We start from the raw sequence: 19,900 nt of genomic DNA, 5'->3' as shown, positions 1-19,900 counted from the left end.
CACGCGGGGAGGGGAATGCAGAGTCCAGGTCAGAGGGCAGTGCGGTGTCCTCTGAAAGCCTGCTCTCCATGGCCAGGTGGTGAGCCTGGGATGAGAGAGCAGAGATTAAAGAACAGTCAATGCCTGTGCTCCCTGCTTTATTCCTAAAAGGACTGGAGGTGGTGACAGACACAGTTCATCTCTAAGAAGTCTGCCTCCCTTCCCAACATGGAAGATGCACACACCTGCCCTGCCTCGCAGGTGCCAAGTCACGGTCACATCAAAGCCAAGCAGAATAAGCAACACACACCCGCAGCAGAGCACAAAGCCATCTAAACCGAAATAGAGTGGGCACTAGTCCACTCACTAGAAGGCTCATGAATCACTTTGGACCCGGGCAGCGGTGCTGAGTGGGCCGACTCCGTTTGGAGCAGTGATACCAAAAGCTGTGGAGGAAAGGTAACTAACCTCTCTGCTCACCACTGCCACCTAAGAGCCTATCTCATGACAGACCTCACCTGACACCACTGAGATTTGTTGCAGGCTGGTGAAGGATGTGGAACACAAGTGTTTTTCAGAAACCAAAGCACTTTCTGCCTTGCTGGAGCCTGTCCCAGCTGGTGATACACACGTGCACACAAAACTGCTAGAACGCTCTGTTCTGATCCTGCTGCTCCCACAAACACAAAAGCAAACCCAGAGGACTGAGCTGGAAGATCTGGGTGTCATTTATTGACGGCAGTTTACACACATTTGTTTTCCTCCTGGGGCTATTTCCTTCAAAGCACAGGCAGAGCCCTCTAGAAGGGCAGTCTCTGACCGAGGGAGCCAGGAACGCAGGATGCACGTCTTTGGCAGGCATGCTCAGCCCCGGCAGGATGCAATCCTTCAAGTTGGAATTCCACTGGGTATCTGAGCCACCAAGGTGGGAGTGGAGAGGAAGTCTTCTGCAGGGCTCATATCTCGGTCCAGGCCTGCTCTCACTATCCAAGTTCTTCCCAGTTTTAGGACCCTGGGGGGCCAGCAAATCAGGCCCACCCACCTTCACAGGGTAGATTCTTCAATCCATGCCCTGCTTGTACACACCTGCTTCCGCCGGCCCCAGTTAGAGGATCAGCCTTAGGGTAACTGACAGACCACTTCCTCTCTGACTGCCCCCCTCAGCACCTTTTCAGTTGGGTCTGTTTCAGGAACCGCTGGAAAAAATTGGGGCCTGCCCTCTTAGCTCAGCTGCGTGTGCCAACTTCCTCAAAGCTTGAATAAATGGTAAGCTGGAGGTTACAAGTTTACTCAGGCCAACGACTGTGTTCCCAGGCCACGACACACGGCCCTGCCTTTCTTCTGCCAATTGCCAGTGCCACGGCTGGCATACCAGCAGACCCCAAAGCCAGGAGCCAAGCTGGTCTGTGTAGGCACTTGGCAAATTTTGGTAGGACAACAGATAAAAAAGTGGATGGAAATGAGAATGAAAGAGTTTCATCCGATAGAGTAATTAGAGTTGAAGTGATTTTACTTTTATTTCCTTCATTTTAAGCCAATCATGAAATTTCACAGTGATTTCTGGGGTGGGGCAGAAGGAAGGCGGTGTGAAGACCCACTGGAGCTATGGCCCGGATGGCCCAAGGAGGCGCGGGCGAGCTGCCTCACTGGGGCAGCTGGAGCAGCACTGACTGCCCAGCCGGCAGGTAGGTAATGTTCCGAGAGCGTGAGAGCTGGTAGGCGATGTCCTCCGCGGCTTCCAGCTTGCGCAGCTCAATCAAGCCGTCGCCCGCAGTGGCCAGTGAGTTGGCAATCAGCTCTGCAGCCTTGGAGTCGCCCTCAGCAGAGATGATGGCTGCCTTCTTCTGTTGCTCGGCCTAGGAGAGTGGAGACAAGAGGACACCTCAGGTCCTGGGTGGCGGACGGCAAGCCTTGCCGAGACCAGGTGAGGGACTTTCACTGGTTCTTGCCCTCCTCATCACCACCTGATCCTCCTCTAATCTGTAATGCCCACTTCTCATCATTGGAGGGATTGTTCTGTCAGCCACACAAGCATCTGTCTTATTTCAAAGGCCTCATTAATATTAATAGCAATCCAGTCCAGCCATTCTACGTCGGGCCAGGAGGCCAAGGCCAAGGAAAACAGGAGATAAAAAGGCGGGATCAATCTCAGGCTCATCTTTCCCTCCAGTCCCAAGTCAAAGTGACTTTCATTAAAACCAGTGTAGGGCCTCCCTGGTGGCGAAGGGCTTAAAGACAGCACTATCAAGCTTTTGCCAGCCACTGCAGTATGAAGTTCGATCCCCAGCTGGCCAGGGAGCAACCCACATGGCGCAGCAGACCTCTCCTGCTCCCCTCAGCAGTGTATTTCTGTAGCTCTGCTTGTTCTGCTCCACACTCTGTCTCTGGTGAATCCTCTCAACCCTCCTCCCCGGCCCTGGTACCTCAGGCCTGTACTCCAGTTCTTGCATGCATAAATAAATAAATCTTAAAACAAACAAACAAACAAACAAAACAACCATGTAGCTGAAGAGGATCAGCAGACATGTGTGATTCTCCCAAGAGTAAGCTGTGAGCTACACTGGTTCTCAGTCAGGAACCCAGAACGAGACCGACACTTTTCCTACTGATAGGATGCCATCAATAGGACGTGCAGCCGTGACCTTCAGAAGTGTGGGAGGAGAGCACAGTGCAATCCTCTCTGAAACTAACACCTAGTTTTGATACTGTTAGGCCAGGCCTGCTCACTCAACACATTTCCTGAGTACCGAGTACCCCAGGCAGTCTTAAGATGTGTTCCAAACTCTGGAGACACGCAGATACAAAGCAGAGAGCCCATACAAAGTTTACTTTCCCTAAAATTAATTGCTGGTCATCCATACATCTGTTTTCTCCGATTCTAATGAAGGGGTCTTGGATTAGAAATACTAGGTCCAAGAGAATTAGTGGTGAGAAGAGGACAGCATAAACAAACTGGTGCAAAGACCAAGAAGACCAGGCTGCTATGGGAATACACTGTATCCCATCACACTCTGATACATCTGGATGGATTTAGTGCTTGAAAAAAATCAGTGAGGATAGCGCATCTGGCTCAACTGTTTGATCCTTTTTGCTGTCAGCTTTCACTGTGTAACCACAGTTAAAAATGACTTCAGCTTCTGAGTGAAGCTGAAAACATTCCAGGAGAAACATTTTTATTTGTAGGAGGGTGTTTTTGATCTTAGGGAAGTGGAAAAAAAATTACCCTTCAGTGATTTAAGAACATAACTTCACATATCCCTGACTAGCCCCCAAAGACTCTGGAACCAATTGCAGGGTATGGTCCCTTCAATCCCCTTCCGATGATCCCGGAAGGAGAGATGACAGATGATGAATTTCCAGGCCACCCAGCAAACGGGGAGGCTGAGCACAGGAGGAGGGAAGAGGCTCCCGCCATCTGGCTGAACGCTCACCTTTTCCACCACAAATCTGGCCCTCTCTGCTTCCTGCTGAGCCACCTGTTTGGCTTCTACCGCTTCTGTGAACTCCTTCCCGAAGGTCAGATGTGTCTAAGGGGAGAGAGTGAGTAAAAGATGAGGCAGCGTAATTGCTTCGACAGTGCGGCTGCAAGGCCTCCATGCCGCTTCAGGAAAAGCCCAGGAATGGCTCTAGCAGCTGGAGGAACGGCGAGCCAGAACACGATTCCACCTCCACATCATGTCTACACTGAGTTCACACCCCAGAATCCTTGGCTGCCCAAACTGTTCCTGCACCTCATTCTGTCACCCTGACTTGGGCTATCTCAAGTAGAAAATGGCTCGTGGCCCCAGAAGGTAGCTGCTCCACTGACCACCTCTCTAAGGTAGACCGTGGGTTCTAGAACCCCCATACTGAGTAGTGTCCCTCCAAGGTCCCCTGATGGCCTGTCTGAAGGCCCCAGGGAAGCCAGATGGAAAACTGAGCCCCTGAGAAGGGGCTGTGCAGCAGGTCTGATGCTCTCTGGGCCTGATGCTCTCTGCTTATGGATTAACCAGTCCAACCCTTCTCACGGCACCTCCACCACAAAACAGGAAGAGAGAAGATAGACTGCAAATCATGGTGTTCCCATGTGTGAGTACTCTGGAAAAGGGATTAAAAGAGAAGGCAGGTAAAGCTATTGCCTAGGGTGAGTCTGAAGTCCGACTGCCCACTGACCTCCCCACGGCACACAAAACCGAGCCTTGGCTGAAGTGACTGTCTCCAATGACAGTGCAAAGAAGGGGAACAGGCGGCAGAACTCCTAATGCCTAGCCTGGAGCAATCTACTCACTAATCCAATTTCTTATTAAGAAAGGAAGAAATAAGGAGAAGAATAACATTGGTTTTGCTATTAAATCCTGTTGCTTTCATTTCCTCTTCCACCCACCCAATCTGGGCTGTTTGTTTAATATAAGTAGTTCAAAAGTCCTGAAGAGTGAATCCTTATCCTACAGATCTTCCAGCATTTTTAATGTGCCTAACTCTTAAACTGCAGCTATTCTACTTAGCCTGCTCCACTTCTGGACTCCTGTTCAGAGTTTGTGGAAGAAGAGACAATCCTGAGAAATGAAAAGTGAAATGTGTAATTAAAGAATAACATTTAATTCTAAAGGGGCCAGTGGAGGGCAGCAAATTCCCCATGAAATCTAATTTTTTTCTCACCCCTCCTAGGTAAGGTTTCTTGTGGTCAACCCACATTTCCCCAGAATAGAGTAGGTGGTTAAAACAAAATGCCAAATTTCTCCTTAGGTTTTTATTTAGCATCGCTCACAGCCAAGGTGCTTAGGTTAACAGTAAGTGGAAGAGTGGGAGGAACTGTTCTTGTCGGAGCAGCCAAATGGCTGCAGCCGGGCATCTTGCCAGTAGAGGGAGCCCGGACCTTCCACGGAAGGCAACGAAGAGCAGTGGAGCAGTGCCCTGTGGGTCAGCACTGGGTGTTGCAGTGTGTGACTGTTTAAACAGCTGCACAGACGCTGAGGTGGGAAACGGTGCTGGTCCCCAGCGATGCACAGGAGAACTGAACAGGAAACACTCTACCTCACTACCCGAACAAATCATTCCAAATGATTTTTCCCAGAGAATCTGGAAACACGACCCTTTCCCCTCACCCTCGATCTGAAATGCTATCCTGCCTGCACTGCCTTCTGTCTGAGTTATGGCATTCAAAGTCACATAAATACACAGACTATGGAGTCTCCAGAGGATAGCTTACGCCTCCAAGATGTCCCTTGCCCCCACACCAGGTTTTGGGGGAAGAGAATGATTCATTTACACTCTATTACCTTTCATGGGGGTTGACCACTGTGCTTTAGACCCTAACTATTAGGAAATTCCTAAGGGCCAGGCAGGGAAGTCTGCGCTGGGGAGAAAGGCTATCCAAGCAGGTCTCCAGTCTCCACTAGGCAGCTTGTGACTGTGTCAAACAGGGTTAACAAGACAACTCTTCCTGGGGAGCTCTGGAGGACACTTGGGAGTTTGGGGAAGGTGAAAAATGTAGTGGTCAGGAACCACCTGGGTAGGGCCAGAAATCAAAGAAAAATGCATATGGCAGAGGGAACGTAAAGGAAGCCTCTTCTGAAGATAAACCAGTGGAGACTGCTCCATGACACAAGAAATTTGTTTTCAAGTGTCACACTGAGGAAAGTGGGGCAAGATCTAACAGCATATCCACAATGGAGCCAGACACCTACAGGAGAAGCACAGCTCCTTCCTGGCAGGTTCCCCAGGGATCTTACCAAGGACACATCATCCAGGATTAGCCCAAAGGTTGCTGCTCGCTCCGTAAGGTCATCGCTCACCTGCCTGGAGACCAGTTCTCTCTGGGTGATTAGTTCTCCAGCATCAAAGCGAGCCTGTTTCCAAGGGAGGGCAGAGGAGCAGGACAAGATGAAGAGGAAGCAGAAAGTCACTAGGACACGAGCCACATCCCCAGTCACCCACTGGCAAGCCCTCCCTGCCACCTAGCAAGCTCTCAGGGCTTGTGCTTTGGGCTCAAGGCAGAGGTCCCATTCACTTACCACCACTGACTTGAGGATTTCTGTAGTGATAGATGGCAGGACACGCTCGTCATAGTCCTCTCCAATGCTGGTGAAGATGCGGGGGAGCTGGCTAGCAACCGGCCGGAAAAGGATGCGCAGGGTGATGTTGACATTCTGTAAATCTTAGGGTAGTAGACATATATTGAACTTAAAGAACACATGGCCTTTTCTATGATCTCTTCCCACCCAAACTTGCTATAATTTACAAGTCAAGTAGTTGACTGTCAGACACTACATGGCAAGGAAGGTATCCGCATGGTTCCCATGGGGGGAACCACCACACCACCGCAGGCTTCTTTCTGGTAATGACAACTTTTAGTATGTCCTGAATATAAATGATTTCCTATGTGCTGAACAGAAGTGACAGCAGTGATTTTGATTATATGTCTAATTGGTGCCATGGGATGTTTGGAACATTAAGTATTTTAAGATACAGGCCAATGCCAAGAATTTTAGGGTAAGGCCTTTCCAAGCCCTTGAATGTGGTCCAAGTCAGGAGTACACCTTGGAGAGATTCCAGGGGTCCAGGAGAAATGGCCCACTTTGGGCTGGGCTAGCTGTCCAGAGGCCCGGGCTGCAGGCCCACTCTGCTCCTCTTACTACTTGGCCCAGGAAAGGATCCAGATTGGGAGTTACAACTTCCCTTACCACGGAGGCCTGCGTGGCACTAAAGCAGCATCACAGCTTGCTTGCAGCTGTCAACATTACGGACCAAGGCCCATGAAATAAAGCCCCGAGCCAGCCACCAAGAGAACATAGATAAACAAGTTCCCATTCTTCAGAAGTTCTGAAGTTTGAAGGTTGGGCAGATTATGTAATAAACCCCCCTCACCCCCACAAACACAGAGCCTGACCAGCTCAAACCTAAGTTCCTCACAGAAGCCTGCCCAGCACCTGGGGAAGCTGGTGCACGCTCTCTTCCCTACCCTGGGCTCTAGCACATACCACACTCTGCTCTACTTGTTTGCACAAGCATCTCCCTAGCAAGAGTGCACCCTCGAGGTCCCTCGTTTTAGTCATCTTTGAACTAAGCACACCCTCCAGTCCAGCACAAAGACAGTAAGCAAACATCTGCTGAGGAGTGGCCCTGAAGTGTCATCAAAGTAATCAACCAACACTCATGTGACCCTCCCATTTTCCTGCACAGAAAAGTCACTGCTGAGCCAGCTCCTGCCATTCCATTTACAGCCTGCGCACCGCTTTGTGTGGGGTGGGGGAGAAAAGCGACTGCCACTCATTTTAGGCTCCAAATGGAAATCCTGAGGCATGTGAGACTCCAGGAGCCCACTCTCAGGGATGTGGGCCTGTCTGTGAGATAGCAATGTGAAGTCCCGGGGGCCTTGGAAAGCAAGGAAAAGGGTAAGACAAGCAGGAGGGCCAGAGACTGATTTATATAGTCAATCTAGGGTACAAGAATTGATGGGAAGGATCAACTGAGGGAGCAAAAGGCACATTTGATTTCTTTAAAATTAAATCACTATGTAATTCTTTGTCTATTTCTCTCAACTTGCCCAGTGTGTTGGGTCTCCTTAGTGGCACAGGAGTTAAAAGTCTCAGTGCTATTAAGCTATTGCCAGCCACCAAGTTCGATCCCCGGGCAGGGAGCTGACCCACATGGTGCAGCGGACTGCTCCTCTCTCGCCTGCTGCTCCCCTCAGCAGTGTATGTCACTAGATCCACCTGTTCTGCTCCCCACTGTCTCTGGTGAATTCTCTCACTCCTGCACATCTGGCCTACACCCCAGTTCTTGTATGCATAAATAAATAAAAATAAATCTTAAAAAAAAATGGATTTGTCCAGTGTGGTCCTTAGGTACATATTTCTATGAATCCATAAAAAACACTCCAGGGCAAATAAACCAGGAATTATTATAGCAAGGTGAACCTCTTCTGGGTCCTGATGTCCCACAAATGCTTCTGGAACTGACAAAAGTGTACAGCACCCCCTTCCACATGCTCTGCTTCACCTGACCCACAGGCCAGACTCACCTTTGCTGCCAGTGATTACTGGCACATTACGTGGCCGAGAACGGCAGTCAAAAAGAATTGGTTTTTGCACCCAAGGGATGAGAAAGTGAGTTCCTTCCCCTACCACGATGTCCTGCACACCACGGAACCGGTCAAAGATGACAGCTCTGTGCCCAGCATCCACTAGGAGTAAAAGTAATGAAGGGTCAGAGAAATTTCCTCACCCTTTTAACTAAAAGGATCACATCTTTGAAAGACCCCCCCCCACCTGCTGCTTTCTGTTCACTTATTAAGTCTCCCCTCTCCTGCTCAGACCTCTGATCCCCAAATGCTTCTAACTAGCTACAAAACTAAGCAACTATTTCCTGTCCTAGTGTCTTCCCAAGGATTTTAGTAATAGGCTCTATTCTTCAGCATACTTATTCCTGAAACAACTGGTCACCGATTTTATTAACCACCGAATCCCCAAACTTCCACCAACACATTTCTAGGAATCAACTCCCAAAACTTCTTTACAAAACTTCACTGTCACTACACTCCATCCTGGCTCCAATTTAATCCAGCGTTCCCATAAGCATCACTATGGGAACACTAAATTTGGAAGGTCCCACCAATAGGATGGTTTTTCTAAGGCTTTCAGGGGTCACCGAGCTTGTCTCTGTATGTTGACTCGGAGAGAAATTAGCAATTATTGTCTAGTTGTGTAAGTGTGGCTAAAAAAGATCAGAATATAAAGCTGTGTCATCTATCCAAGCAGGCTTTCCCAATCAGCTGCTGTCTACCTGCCCTTTTGGAGTTTATATTCGCTCCAAATATCTTCACTCTGAAAGTAACCCTCTTCTTGTCAGTTAGCCACAACAGGATAGGTCAATCCACTGCTGCTTTCCAAGAGTGAAAGTCAGATAACATCTGAGCTGGAGGGGGTCTGAGAGAGAAAGTAGCTCAGTACCATGCTTGATCAGCAGGATGCTGAGACCTGGAGAGGAGGAAGTGACTTTTCTAAAGCCACACAGGAAAGTAGGAGAAATGCCTCTTTAAACCCCTGCCACACTGGGGCCTCCCTGGTGGCGCAGGGGTTAAGACACAACCTATAAAGCTATCCGCAGCCACTGCAGCACGAGTTCGATCCCGGGTTGGCCAGGGAGCAACCCACATGGTGCCGCAGACCTCTCCTGACTCGCCCGCTGCTCCCCTCAGCAGAGTACTTCGGTCAATCCACCTGTTCTGTTCCCCACTCTGTCTCTGGTGGGTCCTCTCACCCCCTACACCTCTGGCCTGTACCCCAGTTCTTGTATACATAAATAAATCTTTGGAAAAAAAAAAAACAAACCCAAAAAACCCTGCCACACTGTTAAAATAAAAGATATTTTCTCTGCAACTGCCTCACTTCAGCAGGGCCAAGGTCACCAGAGGTCTAAAGCCGCTGCTGAGTTCTCTGACACAGAGGTAGGAAACAGCAAAGGAGCGCATCCTTTCAGCCAGCCTGGGGACTACTGACACGGTGCAGCACTTGGGTGGTGCAGTATCACTTCCAATTAGCAAGAGCTGCTGGAAATACCCAACTGGTAGCTGGACCTTGAACAAGAGCTCCGAGAGGACGTATGCTAGAAGGACCTGCGGAAAGGCAGGTGTGTCCTCTTGGTCACAAGCACATTCACAGACAGCAGGTGACCATCAGGAGTGGCACAGACTGTGTAGACCAACAGAAATCCTCCAGGAAGGGGACGTGACCCACCACCCCTCCGTGCCTCACCATTATACAAGGCAGAGTTCACCACGCCTCCAGCAACAGCTAATGCCAGGCCAAACTTGCCGATGGACTCAAACACTTTGGCAGCCATGTCTCCTCCTGCTGGACCCACTCACACCTACAGAGGTAAAAACAAAACAACTTGATCCCCAAATCCTCAGCGAAAGCCCTCTCTGAGGCACATTATTCACTTCTTAAGCTGGCTATTTATTTTCCCCACTCTTGAGAGCTTCGAGTCAACCACCAAAGGTCACCCAATACATAACACTCTACAGCTTGGAAAAGTGTAGTGGATCAATTCCTCTGCCTTTTCTACTTCTTTCTTTCTTTCTTTTTTTACCTGGGAAAGGAAAGGGGTCTCTGGCTTTCTGTTCAATAACGGGAAGGAGACATGGACTTGGCACCCCTAGAGAATTCAGCATCACATTTAACCACCTTTCCATTTCTTGGACAAACAGGCCCTAAGAGAAAGGCTGTGTGTTTGTTTCTGTGCAATTTTGGTTTGGAAAATTAACTCAAAGAATGTGGTACATGATGATTCCAACAGCAAAAGGAACAGTGACGGCTTTTACCTGAGGCAGTCTCCTAGCGGCAACTGAATCTTCACAAGACCCTAACGAAGTAGACTTTTACAGATGAGGCAACTGAGGCGCACACCGGTAAGATGAGAAGCTCAAGATCACATAGCTGTAAGTGTCCGAGGCAGGACTGGGGTCTGGAGGTCTAATTCCACACACAGCTAAACGCCACCATACTGCTTCTCAACACTAGACAGTAACATAGGTCTGGCAGCAAGGAGCGGGAGCTGGATGACACTCTAGGACCGAGCCAACAGAAGAACCAACGGGGCACAGGGGCCAACCCGCCCCACAGCGAGGGCGAGGCGGGGCAGAGCGAGGCTGGGCGGGGACTCAGCTGGCCTAACTAGAAGGCACTGGAGGCGCCTAACTTTCCAATGCCCCGCCCCGCCGCCGTTCGCGACGGTCTCAAATGCTCCCTCTTGCCCAGACCCCGACTCCTGGGACTCCCCAGATGCCCCCCGCGCACTTCAATACCCCTTTCCCGAGGCCAGACCCGCAGCGCCGGCGGCTTCGGGACGACGCCCCACCCTGCCCCCTACACACTCCCGTACTCCACGAAACCCTCTGCACGTCCAGGGCTCACGGCCTTTCCCCTCCCCCACGAGGCAGACCCAAACACGCAGCGCGCTCGCCCAAACTGCGGACGCGGGTGCAGAGGAGGGTTATAGAGGAGGAGCGCAGCGGCGCCCCAACAAGGACAGGAGCCAGCCCCCCGCCTTTCTCACCTGCTTCCACTCTGACCTCCACATGAATTTCTCAGCCCCAGAATCTGCGCGTGCGTCCGGCGGCTCCTCCTCTTCCCCGCCCACCATCCAAGATAAGCGCCTCCTATTGGTGGGGAGGAGAGCTGTGTATTCTGGGAAGGGTGGCTGCCTTACCTATCTTGGTTCCTAAGCCCATGGTAGATGAACTACAACTCCCAGAAATACATGCGGCATCCTGCTCTAGCTGAAAAACCTTTTCTCATTGGTCTTAAGCTCCGAGAATGTTGCCACAAAGCCTTTTGGGGGCTGTAGTTCTTTGGGGATAAATGCACGTGCCTATCCCGAGCCAAAGCAGGTGGCTGCCAAACTGTGGGCCCTAAAGGCCCTTGTAAAGAGTAGCCGCCAAGCGAGCGGCCAGTGGGGGGATGGATAGGGGACGTTACGGACGATGGCAGACAACGAGAGAAATTTATGGTGAAATAACTGGTGGACTGAGAGACCCCGAGGGAAGGCGAGGGTTGTTTTTTCTCCAGAGCCTTGAGAGTAAAGCCCTGAGAGTAATGGGACAGAGCTTGCAGAGCCAGAGAGAACCTTAGGAACCATCTGCACGAGATGGTGCAGGAGACTTAGGAGATCTGGAGTCTTAGCAGACGGACTTGGCTTTGTTTCTGGGGTCCCTGGATACAATTACATGGAAAAGTTGCCGGAATAGTGTAAAAAACATGTGTGTCATTTACTCAGTCTCCAATTGCTAACAGTTTGCTCCACTTGCTTTGTCATTTGCCCCCTCCCTCTTTCCTTCCCACCTTTTCTTTGTGGTGTATTTTCTAAGACCAAGGACCCCATCCCTATATAACTAATCTACCCACTGTGTCCCAGTTTTGTTCACTGACCAATAATGAACTTGATAACAATCCTCTCCTACTCCCAACCCCCACACCCTTGCAGGATTCAGGCTAAGATTAGGCACCGCATTTATTTCTCTTGTCTCTGTAGCTTCCTATAATCCGAAACTTGTTCTCAGCCTTTCTTGTCTCTTATTACATTAAAGCAGGAAATAGAATGTTTCTCTTTTTGGGTTTGTCTTATGTTTCCTCAGGTTTAGGTTCAGGTTTTGCATTCTTAGCTGGAATAGAATCTTAAGTGCTATCTGGACACTTACTTTTGATGCAATCTGGCCCATTTCTGGATTCCAGTAGGATTAGATTATTTTCGCTCTTTCCCCCCTGAGTTCTCTTCTCTCCTTTCTCCTCTCCTGGCACAACCATGGCTGCCCTCTTCAATCCCAGCTTTTTCTTCCAATTACTAGAATACAACTTTATGAAAGCTAAAAGTTTCAGTTTGCTGTCTTCATTGTTCTAGTCTTAGGATATACAACTGCTTGGCTCACAGTAGGCACTCAATAAGTATTTATTGAATAAATGAATAATAAAGGGTGTTAAAGTGGCTGGCTTGGGCAGGCTGGGCCAGGAGCACGGGACAGGTTTCTCCAGAACCCTGCAAGAATAGCCGTATTCTTGTTGCCTGCGTCTAATCTATAATTTCACTAGCAGGAGTGCTGGATATGTTAAATTTCGGCATATGTTTTTATAATTTTCAAGTCTGGGTACACAGCATCCCACTTTGAGTATCATTACAACACACTATCTCTATTTACAGAGAAGGAAGTTGAGGTTCATGGGTTAAATGAACCATCACTCACCAATTCAGAGCCAGACTGGACCAGGACACTAGGTCTCAGCCCTGAATTAGTTCCACTTCTCCACATTGTGTCTTGGGAAGCATATGTGACATGAAATGGAAAAGCTCAGAGGGGAGGAAGAAGGATAAGGATATTGAGGAAGGTATTTGGGAATCAGGGTGATGAGGCAAAAATTAGGGACAGAGCAGCCATGGTGCCTCAGCTTTAGGATGGGGTCCCATTTATTGTCATACAGATCATTTCCCCCTGAGCCCCTCTTCTTAGCCAGGTGTGCAGGTTGGGGATAAGAACAAAGGCATCTTGGACACTGACAGGGCAAGTTGCTTCATCAATACACAATCTTATTTACTCTTTTCATATCACCATTTGGAAGTGAAGAAATGGCAATTCTGAGAAGTCAGATAACTTACAAACAGTCCTGCAGCTGATAAGTTATAGGTATGTCTGATTCCATAGTGTGAACCTTTCCAAGCTGTGGTAACAGGTGGTCAGTCAGATCCAAACTCAGGTTGATTCTACTTCCTAGCTCAGTGCCAGCATGGGGAGGGGGTAGTAATTAAAGCGAACAATTAGATAAGAACATCTTTTTCTTCATTCATTGAACACACATGTATTAGAAGCCTGTCATATCTCAGACATTGTGCTAGACATGGGGGATTCAATGACAAAGAGGGTGGAGAAGACTCTGTCCTAATGGAGTTTACATTCTGGGGTGAGGGGAAGGTGACAAGCATACAAAAAAAATGATATGAGATCGTGACTAGTTTCTTGAAGAGAGCAAATAGACAATAGGATATGTGAATCGGTAAAGAAGGTTTTGACTGCAACTAATAGAAAAGTGGGCTAAAATGAATTAATTAGAAAATACAGTACAGGCATACCCCAGAGGGGTAGTGGGCTCAGTTCCAGTCCACTGCAATAAAGCAAATACTGCATAAAGCAAGTCATGAGACCCTGGTTACTTAGTGCATATAAAAGTTGTTTATACTATATTGTAGTCTAAAGGTACAATAGCACTGTGCCTAAAAAAAGCATTGTAGGGCCTCCCCGGTGGCGCAGCAGTTGAGCACTGGGTTGCGAAGCTGCCCGCAGCCTCTGCGGTGCAGGTTTGATCCCTGGCTTCTCCCCGGCCACTGGAGGAGGGTCCTGCATGGCGCGCAGACCTCTCCTGCCGCCCGCTGCTCCCCTCAGCAGTGTACTTCGGTCCTTCTGCCTGCTCTGCTCCCCGCTCTGGCTCTGGTGAATTCTCTCACCCTCCCGTGCTTCTGACTGTACCCAGTGCTTGTATAAATAAATAAATAAATCTTTGAAAAAAAACATTGTAATAATTAATAAATACTTCACTACTAAAAAATGAAAGACAAAGCGACTACCTGCTGTTGGAAAAATGGCATCTACAGACTTGCATGATGCAGGGTTGTCACAAACCTTCAGTTTGTAAAAAACCTAGTATCTGTGAAATGCAATAAAATGAGGCCCATCTGTATAGCTAGTCCCAGGGTCGGTAGTTCCGGGACTGGTGAATTTAGTGGTTCATCCACTAAATCCATCCACAATGGCATTTTCCCATCTTTTAGCTATGCCATCGTCAGGTGTTGACTTTTGTCCCCTCAGGTCACAAGATGACTTCAGAAGACCCAAGCTTAGTGTTCTCACACAACAATAACTGCAGGCAAATAGGCAGGAAGAACACATGTCACATTTTCGGTCCTTTTATAAGAAGAAAGGAAAGTTTCCAAAAGCACCCACCGCACATCCCCTTATGTATTATTGGGAAGAATCATATCATCTACCCATTTCTAAACTAGTCCTTGGAAAGGGCCAGCCTTGAATAGTTAACCTCTGGGACCAGGGAGGAAGAGCCCGACTTTTCCTAAACATGATCACTTATCACCCCAACAAACCAAAAGTGGGGTTCTTATTAGCAAAGAATAGGCTGGAAGGGAGGATGGATGTTGGAATTGCAACCAATAGTGTCTGCCACTGGGGGTCTATTTGGACAAGCTGGTCAAGGAGACCTCTATGAGATGACATGAAGGTAAGATCTAAAGAGCTGGGCGATGCCCAGCAGAGAGGTGAGCCCTTGGGCAGAGGAAGCGTGAGCAAATGTGAAGAACAAGGCAAAACATGACTGATAGATCTGGATGGTCAAGAGTCAGGGAGTCCTTTTATGATTCAGACTGGAAGAGTGGCCAAAGATGCCAGCTCCCCTGTGGAGTGAGAACTAATGCCTGCCGCTGCTGCTGCTGCTGCTGCTACAATATTAGAGTTTGCAGCTGTATCCTTAGGGGAGTGAGACAGAAAGCCTCGTACCTCACCCGCAGGCTATGAGAAATTGCCTGCTGACGTCATTCCTGGGAGAGAGGGAAGCAAGTAGGAAATGGCCTTGGAGCAGCTCCTCACAAAGCCCTCCATGTGTTCCAGGGTGGTCACAAGACATCTGCCAAGACTCAGATTCCACTGAGGTTCCAGCCTGGCCTGTGTGGACTCCGTGGGAACGCTAAGGTTGCCAGGGCACCGTGGAGGAGCCATTCCCTCCTGTGCAAAGACCTTGACACAGGCCAGAGCTCAGTCCACAGACGGGACCAAATGAAGATGAATGTGGCAGGAGTATGATGAATGAATGGGAGACTCACACAGTATTACAATGGTGAAATACACAAGTGCCAGATCTTGGAGGCTTTGCTAAAAGTAATTATTTCAAGTGAAAATTTCTAAGCGGGAGAATGGATAATTTCTCTCTGGGGAAAAAAAAGAGCCTGAGAAAAAAACCTACAGATCATGACAGCTGGAAATCCCCGAAGAAAGACCCTAGACAGATCACCCTAATGAAATGGCTCTTAATCTTTTTCATCTCAGGGCCCATTTATATTCTTCTTTTTTAAAAAGATTTATTTATTTATTTTATACAAGAACCAGGGTACAGGCCAGATGCGCGGGAGGGTGAGAGGATTCACCAGAGCCAGAGCAGGGAACAGAACAGGCAGACTGATGAAATACACTGCTGAGGGGAGCAGCAGGTGAGACAGGAAAGGTCTTCCGCGCCACGTGGGACCCTCGCCCACCAGCCAGGATCGAACTGGTGCTAGAGATGCTGTGGCCAGCTTCACAGCGCGATGCTCAACCGCCAGCGCGACGTTCAACTGCCTGCGCCACCAGGGGAGGCCCAGGACCCATTTATATTCTTAAAAGTTATTAAGTACCCCTAAAGAACTTTTAAAAATGGATTATGTGTATTCAAAATTAAAATGAAAAAGATTACTGATTTAAAAATAGCAATAATAAACTCATCAGGTGTTAACCTGTTTTTATGAAAAGTAACCAGAGTTTCCCAAATAAAAATATTTAGTGAGAAGAAGCATTGTTTTACATTTGTGCAAATCTTTATTCTGTTGTGCGATTCACTGGTCATATAGCCTCTGGAAAAATGGGTTGTGTATTCAGGAGAGAGTCAGGATAAAAAAGGTAAATAATGATTTAGGATTATCTTGAAAATAGTTGCGACTTTAAGTATCCTCTGAAAGTGTTTCTGAGATCCCCAGAGTTACCTGGATCACATCTGGAGAGCTACTGCCTTAGAGTGAAACCACCACTGGACTAGTACACAGAGCTTATCCACACAAAGCATCCAACCAGCTTCCAGTGCTTACACCCATTGGGAGAAGATTTAATGTGCAGGTTATTGGGCCTCCCTGGTGGCACAAGGGGTTAAGGTGCAACCTATGAAGCAATCCGTAGCCACTGCAGCACGAGTTCTATCCCAGGCCAGGGAGCTAACCACATGGTGCAGCAGACCTCTCCTGACTCACCCGCTGCTCCCTTCAGCTACTCTCCTTGGTGTATTTCGGTAGATCTGCCTGTTCTGCTCCTCACTCTGTCTCTGGTGAATCCTCTCACTCCCCACACCTCTGGCCTGTAACCCAGTGCTTGTATGCATTAATAAATAAATCTTCTTAAAAAAATAAATAAAGTGCAGGTTATTATACCAAGGAGGTCACAAATGCAGTGGGCTAAAGAAGAGAGAAATTACTTTTCTTTTGTGCCACAGGTTATTCACAGACCCAGTTTCCTTCCATTGGTTTGCCATCCCCTTAAAAGCTGTTTTCGTCTAGCCGTGGGCCATCTGTGCTCCAGCTTGCAGGAAGGAAAAACAGGGGAAAGGGCAGCAATAATTTTTTTTTAAAGTTAATGTCTTTTATTATTAACCCATACACAATTACCTGTCTTCTGGTTTGTTGAAATAATAGGTTAGACAACATTTGCCACAATAATGCCTGTCAAAGTGACAGACCATAAAAACTCCAGCACCACATTCATCAGACGGGTCCCCTGGCACAGGTGACTGATTTGGTAAAATCAGTTCTCATCCACCTTATAATATTTCTGTGTTTTAAGCAAACAAGGCAGAAGCAACTCATGTAAATTTCACTCCATTCTATTGGTGAAAACTTGTTACATGACCTCATCTAGTCACAAAAGAGGCTAGAAAAAGCATACTTCCCTGGGCAGCCGAGCATGTAGGAAAAAGGACTTGGAGGTTAACCAGCAGTATGCGGTACCCACTATCAAGTTTGAACAATCACACAAGTGACATAAGTCCATTTGAAAAACGTCATAACATAACAGAGAAAAGTGAAACAATCAAAAAGAACTAATCAAACAAAAAAACTTGGTAGAATCAGAGACAAGGCAAGGAGTATGAAAAATCTAAACTAACCAATCAACCAACCAACCAACCCACCCTGTAATTGATATCCTCCGTTAAAGAGAAAGATATTACCATACATGAAACTAAGAGCAAGATACTATAAAGAAAAATAGGTAGAGATGAAAGACTGAATGTATCCCCTTAAAATCAAAACAAGGCAAAGACGTTCACTCTCATCACTTTTATGCCACATAAGAAGTCTTAGCCAATAAAATAACCTACATTAGCCAAGAAAAATAAATAGGCATATGGAGTGGAAAAAGTCAAACTTCCTTTATTTGTTTTGTATATAGAAAATATTTTAAAAACTATTAGAACCAAAAAGTGGGTTTATTAAGGATGCAGGATAGAAGGTCAATACACACAAAAGCAACACCAAATATTTGGAAACCAAAATTTTAAAAATGCCATTTAAAATAGTATCCAAAAGTGAAATATTTAGGGTTAAGTCTGTATGGAAAAAAAAATGCAAACATTGCAGATACCTCAACAAATGGAATGATATGTTATATTCATTGATGAGAACATTCAATATTATAAAAAATATCATCTCTGCCTACACTGATGTGTAGATTCAAAGGAACAGCAAATGAAATTCCAGAAAACATTTTTGTAAAAAATGACAAGCTAAATTCTAAAATGTATATGGGGATTGCAAAGACCGAGAATTTGCAAAACAATTTTGAAAAATAGTACAAGTTTGGAAGATGTAATGTACATGGAAGAGTCTCCATTCATCCATAAAGCTACACTAATCTATCATATCAAGTGTGGTATTGGTTTTCAATGGAACAGAATAGAGAATCTAGACACAAACCCACACATCTGTGGTCAATGATGAAAATGTTATTCAATAATTAATGTATAAGCTTCAAAAAAATGACCCTGTATATCCATGTAGTAAAGCAAACTTACTTGACTTTTATCTTACTCCATACATAAAAGTTAATCTGAACTGGATTATGAGCCCAAACATAAAAGCTAAAACTATAGAACATCTAGAAGAAAAGCAAGAGAAAATCTTCATAACCATGATAAAGATTTCTTACATAGGATATACAAAGCACAAACTATAGAAGGGGGGAAAAAGGGATACATTGGACTTCATTAAAATTTAAACTCTTGCTTTTCAAAACGCATTAAGGAAAAAAATTTAAAGCCACAAACTGGAAGAAAATACCTATAATGTATTTTTATGACAAAGGACTTGGATACAGCACATAGTAAAGATATCTTACAACACAAGGTGTTATGGTCCCAATTGTTTATAACCTTGAGTTTCAACTGTTTGGAGTTTTAATGTCTCTAGCCTTTTGGAGATAAAGTAATTCAGGAGACAAGGGTCAAAGATTAAAAAAATAATAAAATCAAAGATAAGAAGCATGTCATAGTAAGAGTGGAATACAATAAGGGTCCCATCCATCCAAACTAATTAGAAAATAGTTTGTTTTTCATAGAAGTCTGGGACCAGGATTCAGTTTTTTCAAGGTACCCCATCTCCGGGTAGTCCCTTCTTTCTTTGCAGTTTTGTTACCAGCTGGCCTTGGAGCTCCATTCATGACTATTATTGCTACTTCTCTATAAATACAACCTCAGACAGGAAGTTAGATAGGCCTTTTTCTGTTTGTGTTAAGGACCTAAGAGCAATTTAACCTTTTAGCTTGTGTTACAATAGGAGAAAAAAGATTAGAAAATCAACTCAGGTCTGATATCCCACTAATAGGATTTGCAGAAAATAAGAACAGAGAAAACAAGGAAGAAGACATTTATTATACAATAAATAATGAACTGCAGGACATGAGTTTCAGATGAAAAGATCTGACCAAGTAGAGCACAGTGAACAGAAAAGACTGACACCAAGACTCATAATTATGAGATTTCAGAACAATGAGGACACAAAGAAGATTCTGAATGCTGCCAGAGAGGAAAGAGATGGAATCAGGGTGGCATGGACATCCCATGAGCCCCATTGGAACATAGAATATAGTGAAGCAATCTTGAGATTCTAAGGGAAACAGGCTTGCTGTGTACTGTAGAACACCCAGCCAAATGATCAGGTGAGAATTCTAGAATCAAGACATTTTCAGAATATAAATTCTCAAAAATGTTACCTCGCATACACCCTTTCTCAGGAAGTCACCTAAGGGTGAGCTGCAGCAAAAAAAGAGAAATTTTTGAAAAAGGATAGACGATTTAGGAAATAGGGGATATGATCAGGAGAGAGGCAAAAGGGATTTCTAGGATGATGGTGAGATGAAATGTATACCCAGAACAGGTGGGAGGAACCCAGGATTTAGGGAGGATGTTGCAAAGAAAAAAATTTTTTTATTGTTCAAAAGTACTGAGAGAAGATATTTATTTCTGTCAAAGCATGTGGGAATTAATTAGTGGTAAGTACATAGAAGAGTAAATAAAATTTAAAAAAAGAAAGAGGCAAGTTTAATTCTGGGGGAAATGCAGTTATTCAAGAAAAGAATCAGTGCCATAGTATACTA

General features: G+C 46.4%; 1 protein-coding gene across 1 annotated transcript; it reads right to left on the bottom strand.

The window, feature by feature from the left end:
- Positions 1-1,435: 1,435 nt before the first annotated feature.
- PHB1 (prohibitin 1) lies at positions 1,436-11,032 on the bottom strand. Its single transcript, XM_084239414.1, has 7 exons — positions 11,017-11,032; positions 9,714-9,828; positions 7,982-8,143; positions 5,973-6,115; positions 5,691-5,807; positions 3,411-3,506; positions 1,436-1,835 (listed from the first exon to the last, which is right to left on the bottom strand). The coding sequence occupies exons 2-7, from the start codon at positions 9,799-9,801 to the stop codon at positions 1,623-1,625; spliced, it is 819 nt and encodes a 272-aa protein (XP_084095540.1). The 5' UTR covers positions 9,802-9,828; positions 11,017-11,032; the 3' UTR covers positions 1,436-1,622.
- Between the last annotated feature and the right edge of the window lie 8,868 nt (positions 11,033-19,900).

This window comes from Talpa europaea (genome assembly GCF_964194135.1).
Source record: "Talpa europaea genome assembly, chromosome: 7".
Lineage (NCBI taxonomy): Eukaryota > Metazoa > Chordata > Mammalia > Eulipotyphla > Talpidae > Talpa > Talpa europaea.
The sequence above is the reverse complement of the archived record's forward strand: the minus strand, read 5'-3'. Positions and strand labels throughout refer to the sequence as shown.